The sequence below is a fragment of the Eimeria necatrix genome, genomic scaffold, assembly GCF_000499385.1.
Source record: "Eimeria necatrix Houghton genomic scaffold, Enh_scaff1059, whole genome shotgun sequence".
NCBI classification, from domain to species: Eukaryota; Apicomplexa; class Conoidasida; order Eucoccidiorida; family Eimeriidae; genus Eimeria; species Eimeria necatrix.
The window spans coordinates 1-7,362 of record NW_013651858.1 but is presented as its reverse complement, the minus strand read 5'-3'; the positions used below and the strand labels follow the sequence as shown (position 1 = coordinate 7,362).

The 7,362-nt window shown below is 57.7% G+C and overlaps 1 protein-coding gene across 1 annotated transcript; it reads right to left on the bottom strand.

Annotated features, from left to right (window-relative positions):
- Positions 1-720: 720 nt before the first annotated feature.
- On the bottom strand, positions 721-7,297 carry ENH_00001890 (chromosome segregation protein, putative; the record flags this gene model as incomplete). The annotated part of the gene is made up of 11 exons (XM_013578213.1): positions 721-990; positions 1,250-1,402; positions 2,045-2,116; positions 2,577-2,639; positions 3,020-3,175; positions 3,582-3,773; positions 3,978-4,097; positions 4,247-4,786; positions 5,050-6,042; positions 6,326-6,721; positions 7,152-7,297. Coding segments are annotated over 11 exons (3,101 nt in total), but the record flags the coding sequence as incomplete, so codon positions are not given.
- Between the last annotated feature and the right edge of the window lie 65 nt (positions 7,298-7,362).

Sequence of the window (7,362 nt, the reverse complement as noted above, 5' to 3'; positions counted from 1 at the left end):
GAAGCTTTTTTGTTTTTCTCACTCTGCACTTCTTTTTGAATTTCCCAATGAGGGGTAATAAAGAAACACTGGCTCGAGTGCCGCATTTGCAGGGCCATGTCTAGCAGCAAACTGAAGCTGAAGACAAAAACACAAACGGAGGTTTAGGGTTTAGGGTTTGCGCAGAAGGGTTTAGGGATGGGGGTTTAGGAAAGGGCTTTGTGTTTTAGGCTGAAGGGGTTAGGGTTTAGGCTCAAGGGTTTAGGGTTTAGCCCGAAGGGCTTAGTGTTTAGGCCTAAGGGTTTAGGGGTAAGGCCGAAGGGTTTGGGGTTTAGGCCGAGGAAGGGTTTAGGGTTTAGAGTGCAAATTTTAGGGTTTAGGAATTAGGGTTTGAAGATCAGGGCATAAAGTTAAGCGTGCAGGGTTTAGGGTTTAGGGTGTAGGGTTTAGGGTTTATTTCGAGTTCTTTGGGAGCAGCAAAAGCAGCAAAGATCTTCAAAAGCAGAAACTGGAGTTGAATTTAGAAAAGTCGAAATTGGCTTTTTAAATGGAATAAAAAACAAAAAAAGAGGAATATTTGGCAAACAACTGAAGAAAAGACTTGGAGGAAAATTAAAAGTGGAGAAGTGGCATTTTTTGCTTTTCCGAAAGTCGCACATACACCCGGGAGGCGCATGCACGGGGTGTATGTACACCGGAGAGAGGGTGTGGGGCGCGTGGGAAGACGCCGTTTTTTGCATTTTACTTTTTAATTCTGTTTCTTTCATCCATGAAGACATCGACTTCGTCGAAAAGGTGCAAAGGGGAGCAGCTGCGAGCAGCAAGAGCTGCCAAAAAGGCCACTTGGAGGCAGCTTTTTTCCCCGCCAGAAAGTGCTGTGGGGCTGCTGCTGACTTGCTGCTGGTTCCTGTCCAGAGTCTGCATGCGCAGCTGCTGCTGCTGATGGTCAAAAGCCAAACTGCAGCGGTGCGGCAGCGCTGCTTCCGCCAGACGCCGGAAGTCCTCGCGAGTCTGCACGCAGCAGCTCCTGCAGCCTCTGCTGCAGCAGCAGCAGCAGCAGGGAGGCAGCAGCAGCAGCAGCAGCGGCAGCAGCAGCAGCAGAGAGGCAGCAGCAGCAGCAGCTGCAGCAGCAGAGAGGCAGAAGCAGCAGCAGCAGAGACAGCAGCAGCAGAGACAGCAGCAGCAGCAGCAGGCGCACACGCAGCAGCAGCAGACGCAGCAGCAGCAGCGGCAGCAGCAGCAGCAGCAGCAGCAGCAGCAGCAGACGCACCTGCTTAGCAGAGAGCTGCAGCGCCTGCAGCAGCTTTCCCGTCCTCACTTTGTAGTTCTCCTCAGCAAGAGCCACAGCAGCTTTTGGGGCCAGCAGCAGCTGCTGCTGCTGCTGCAGCAAACGCGAGGACTCCGCCAGTTCTGCTGCTACTGACTGAGCAGCAGCAAACAACAAACAGACAAAGAGAGGCAGCAGCAAGCCTTAAGAGACACAAAGAGGCTTTGCTGCTGCTGCTGCTGCTGCTGCTGCTGCGGCTGCTGCTGCTGCTGCTGCTGATCAAACGCAAGGACTCAGGCATTTCTGCTGCTGCTGCTGCTGCTGCTGAGGAAATGAATAAAAAGATACAAAGAAGAAAGCGGAAAGAAAAAAAGAAAAAAGAAAGAAAATAAAAACAGAGACGAAAAGGAAACAGAAAGAAAAATAAAAAAGAGATGAAGCAAAAAGCAAAAAGAAAAAGAATTGAAAAAGAAAAAGAAACAAAAAGAGACAAAAAGAGAAAGAGACAAAAAGGGAGAGAGCAGCAGCTAAATGAAACGCACTGCACGAAAGCCGATGGCTAGTGCAGCAGCAGCAGCAGCAGCAGCAGCAACAGCAACAGCAGCAACAGCAAATGCAGCAGCAGCAAAAAGGCCGCAGAGGAAAAGAAGAAACTGCAGCGCAGCAAAAGGCCGCTGTCTTCTTTTGCTTCCGGCCCAAAACCGCAGCACTGGCGGTGCCTGTGCACCACAGATCAGGGTTTAGGGTTTAGGGTTTAGGGTTTAGGGTTTAGGGTTTAGGGTTTAGGGTTTAGGGTACCTCCTCGTCGCGGGTTTCTTCCTCTAGCGCCTTCACTTGGACTTCAAGACGGCGTAAACGTCCCTCTGCCTCCTGCAGGCCACCGCCCCCGCAGTTGGCTAGCTGGTGGCTAGCTAGTGGCTAGCTGGTGGCTAGCTGCTGGCCAGCTAGTGGTTAGCTGATAGCTAGCCGCTGGATAGCTGCAGGCTAGCTGCTAGCTAGCTGCTGGCTATCTAGTGGCTAGCTGCTGGCTAGCTAGTGGCTAGCTAGTGGCTAGCTGCTGGCCAGCTAGTGGCTAGCTGGCAGCTAGCTGCTGGCCAGCTAGTGGCTAGCTGCTGGCTAGCTGCTGGCTAGCTGCTGGCTAGCTGGTGGCTAGCTGCTGGCTAGCTAGTGGCTAGCTGCTGGCTAGCTGGTGGCTAGCTGGCAGCTAGCTGGTGGCTAGCTGGTGGCTAGCTGGCAGCTAGCTGGCAGCTAGCTGGCAGCTAGCTGGTGGCTAGCTGGCAGCTAGCTGGTGGCTAGCTGGCAGCTAGCTGGTGGCTAGCTGGCTCCTTACCGCGACGGAGAGTTTGGGCAAGTTTGTCCCTTCTGGAAGTTGTGGGCAAATGCTCTTGAGGCTCTGCGCCACGCGCAAGCAGCAGCAGCAGCAGCAGCAGCAGCAGCAGCAGCAGCAGCAGCAGCAGAAGCTTAAAATTAAAGAGACAATTGATATTCACAAACAGCATTTATTCAACTAGAAGCTGCAACAAGAATCATTTTAAATAATTTAAATTATTTTTTAAACAATCAAAATTCTTTTATTTTTTAAATAATTTAAATTCTTTTTTTGGAGAGTTTTACTTGTGCCTGCGGCATTTTAAATCTTTTTAAAAAATTAAAAAATTTTTGAATTTCTTTTAATCCGTTTTAATACTTTTTAATCCTTTTAACCTTTTTAAATCTCTTTTAAACATCTTTTTGTTTATTTTAATTTCTTTTTTTTTCTTTTTATTCTCTTACTGCTGCTTGCTGCTGCAGGGCCTCCAGCGCCTGCCTCTTCGCCTCAAGGGCCCCCTGCCGCGAAGCTGCAGCAGCAGCAGCAGCAGCAGCAGCTTCTTTGTCGCTCTCCAGCTGCTTCTCAGTTTCTTTCAGAGCAGCAGCAGCACAACTCACTGCCTGCAGCAAACTAAACCCACACCTCTTTTGCTTCAAGCGCTGCTGCAGTTCGGGGGCCCCCGGGGGCCCCCAGAGGGCCCTGGGGGGCCCCGGGGGCCCCCAGAGGCCCCCAGGGGCCGCCCAATTTCTGATATCCTTTGGGGGCCCCTTTGGGAGCCCCTTGGGGGGCCCCCAAAGGGGCCAAAAGGCCCCCAGAGGGGCCCCTTTGGGGGCCCCCAGAGGGGCCCCCAAAGGGGCCCCTTTGGGGCCCCCAGAGGACTCAAGTGGCTTTGGAGCTAGCCACTGAACTAAGCAGGCGGCACACTAAAAGTACCCACAGCAGCAGCAGCAGCAGCGGCAGCAGCAGCAGCAGCAGCAGCAAGAGCAGCAGCAGCAGCTTTGATGAGCGTTTGGTGTGTCAGCGCACCGTTTTAGCGGCAGCTAGTTGCTGCTGGCTGTCGTTGAGCTGCTGCTGCTGCTGCTCTAAGGCTTCTTGAGCCTCAGCAGCAGCAGCAACGGCCTCCTGCAGCTGCTGCTGCAGCAGCTGCTGCTGCTTCTCCTCAGCGTCTCTCTCCCTCTCCTTCGCCTCCAGCTTCTCCCGCAATACCTTCAGCTGGTCCTGTGAAACAAACCCTAAACCCTAAACCCTAAACCCTAAACCCTAAACCCTAAATCCTACTTAAGAGAGTGGGAGCAGCGGGCAATTCGTGCCGGCTCGGTCGGGCATCGCTGGCTGTGCAGCTAGCTGCCTTATCTCAAAGCTTCAGGGTTTAGGGTTTAGGGTTTGGGGTCTAGGGTTTAGGGTTTAGGGTTTAGGGTTTACTTGGCTCAGAAGGTTGGTGGTCCTCTTGCTGAAGTTGGCGAGGGCCAGGCGGGCCTCGTCGCTGCTGTCTTTTGCTGCTGCTGCAGCTGCCTGCTGCTGCGTCTCTTTTGCTTCGCAGCGCTGCAGCAAAAGGGGACAAGTGCAGCAGCAAGTGCAGCAGCAAAATGGGGGCCCCAGAGAAGCCACAGGAAGAGACAGCAGCAGCAAAAAGATTCTAAAAGGAGACAGAGACTAAGAGGCAGCAAAAGAGACAAAGAGGGCCTGCGCACTCGCAGCTCTTCTGCTGCTGCTGCTTCTCTTTCCCGCGCTGCAGCAGCAGCAGCAGCAGCCGCTTCGAACTGCTGCCTAGCCGCAGCAGCACGCTGCTGCTTCTGCTGCAGCAGCGCCTCCTCAGCCTCCCACTCCTGCTGCAGCTCTTCCTCGAGGGCCCTGAGGGCCTCCCCTTCGTGTGCAGCTGCTGCGCCCTTGCTGTTCGCAGCAGCAGCAGCAGCTGCTGCTGCTGCTGCTGCTGCCTGCGCTGCAGCAGCAGCAGCCCCGCTGCTGCTGCTCTGCGGCCGCAGCCGCACGAGGCCCCGCACCCTCCGGGCAGCCCCGGGGGCCCCCGGGACCCCCTCAGTACCCTTTCCCAGTTTCTTTAAATGGAGGGGCCCCCTCCAAGTATACCCTTCCCGGAGGCCCCTCAAGTACCCACTTTGGGGGCCCCCCGGAGCAGCGGGGGGCCCCTGCAGCAGCGCCCGCAGCTGCTGCTCGTCTTCGGCTATTGCCACGCGTTCAATCGAAGCCACATCTACCAAGAAGTGAACTCCAGCCTAGCAGCAGCAGCAGCAGCAGCAGCAGCAGCAGCAGCAAATGCAGCAGCAGCAGCAGCAAATGCAGCAGCAGCAGCAGCAAGTGCCGCTGCAGGCCAAGCAGCAGCCCCGCTCCAGAGCAGCAGCAGCAGCAGCAGCAACGTGGTTGCCTCCTCAGCAACGCGGTTCTCCGAAGGAGCAGCAGCAGAGCAGCAAACCGAGCAGCAGCAGCTGCAGCTGCTGCAGCTGCTGCAGCTGCTGCAGCTGCTGCAGCTGGGGCTTACCAGTGGCATAGCTGCAGCGGGAGTGGTGGGTGGGTCATCTGCTGCTGCTGCTGCTGCTGCTGCTGCTGCTGGGGGTTGCTGCTGCGGGCTTTGCTTCCTGAGGGCCTTGTAAAGAGTAAAAGCCCCCTGGGGGAGGCCCAGGGCCTCGTCTGTGAGTCTGGGGTAATAGCAGCAGCAGCAAAAGTTGACAACAGCAACACGGGGGGGCCAGCGGTGGCGCTGCAGCAGCTGCAGCAGCAGCCGCTGCTCGCGTATGCTGCTGACTAGGAAGGTGGCAGTGTGGGGCCCCAGGTGCTCCTCCAGCACTGCCTGTGCTGCTGCAGCAGGAACTTTTGCTGCAGCACAAGCTTCCAAGTCTACGAACAGCAGCTCCCCCAGGGGCCCCAGGGGGGCCCTCGACAGCAGCCCCTGCTGCAGCAGGGCCCCCAGGGCCTCCAGCAGCCCCGGGAGGTCTGGGGGCCCCCCCTGCAGCCTGGGGTTTGTGTACAGTGCTGCGCGCTGCGGGGCCTCCAGCCGCAGCTGCTGCAGCTGCTGCAGCTGCTGCTGCTGCTGCTGCTGCTGCGGGGCGCGGCACGCCGGCGCCCTGGACGCCTCGCGCGCAGCAGCAGCAGCTGCCGCCGCCGCCGTTGCTGCCGCAGCAGCAGATTGCTGCTGCTGCTGCTGCTGCTGCTGCGCGCGGGACAACGAGTCCCGCAGGGCCTGCCGCCGCTGCGCGTGCTGCTGCTGCAGCCTCTGCAGCAGCTTCTGCTGCTGCTGCTGCTCCGAGTTCGACTGCCTTGCTTGGTACTGTGCTGCTTGCAGCTGCAGCTCGGCGTCTGTACAGACACCCCGCGCCTTCGTCGCCGCCCGCTGCGCTGCTGCTGACGCCTGCTGCAGCTGCTGCAGCGTCTCCTCTGCTGCAGCCAGTGCTGCTGCTGCTGCTGCTGCTGCAGCTTCCTTCTCAGCCAGCTGAGCTGCGTCTGCCGGGGAGGGGCTGGCAGGCCCCTGTAGTGCCTGCGCAGACACTGCAGCGCAGCAGCAACGCCAGCGTGAGCAGCAGCAGACAGCAGCAGCAGCGGCAGCAGCAGACAGCAGCAGCAGCGGCAGCAGCAGACAGCAGCAGCAGCAGGGATCGAGAGACCAATACCCCGCAAGAGCAGCAGCAGACGAGGCAGTCAAAGATGCGGAGACACTAGGCTTGCAAAGCAGCAGCAGCAGCAGCAACAGCAAGTACAGCACCGAGAAGGCAGCAGCAGCAGCAGCAGCAACAGCAGCAGCAGCTGCTGCTGCTGCTCACCACGCGCATGCTTGTGACAACCTCGCTGAGGGCTGCATGCATTTCTTTAGAAGCTTCCAGGTCTTGGCGTAGTCTTGAGGCCTCGGCCTTTTTGGTTCTGAGGCGCCTCGAGGCCGCGTGGATTTGCTGCTGCTGCTGCTGCTGCTGCTGCTGCAGCCGCCGCACTTCTTGCTGCTGCTGCTCCAGCGCGGACTCGCAACTCCGAGCTTTCTCCTCCCGCTGCTTTGCTGCAGCAGCAGCCGCGAGTCGACTAGCTTCCCCTTGCTGCTGCTGCAGCGCCTGCTCCATTTCAGCCACCTCAGCAGCAGCAGCGTCTGCTGCTGCTGCTGCTTCTGCTGCTCTGAGGTGTGGAATCGACTTGCTCAGCGCAGCAACCTCTGCCTTGAGGCTCTTCAGCTGCAGCGAGACAGCAGCAGCAGCAGCAACACAGCAGCAGCAGCAGCAACAGCAGCAGCACAGCAGCAGCAGCAGCAGCAGCAACAGCAGCCAATTAGAAAGTCACTGTCTCCCCCAGTCAGCCTGCTCTATCTTCATACCTCCGTAAAGGGCTCCCGCAGCTGCAGCTTTTCAACAGCTAGCTGCGGCCAGCCAGCTAGCTGCCTAGCTAGCTAGCCAGCTAGCTGCCTAGCTAGCTGCCTAGCTAGCTGCCTAGCTAGCTGACTAGCTAGCTTGCTGCGCCTAGGTAGCGGCCAGTTGGGCTCACAGTTACTGGCAGATCTCTGACAAAGTAGCTAGCCAGCTGCAGCTAGCTGTTTGCCGGGCCTGGCTAGCTGGCCATCTGGCTAGCTGGCTAGCTGGCTAGCTGGCTAGCTACGGCGTTGCGCACCTGCTTGCACTGCTGCTGCTGCTGCTGCAGCCTGGCGTTGGCAGCCTTGGCTGGAAGCAGCCCGTCTTCAAAAGCCTTTAACTCTTTCAAAGCAGACTCGTGTCTTTGTGCTGCTTCCCGCAGGCTGCTAAGGGCACTGCCCAGCCCTGAAAGCAGCAGCAGCAGCAGCAGCAGCAGCAGCAGCAGCAGCAGCAGCAGCAGCAGCAGCAGC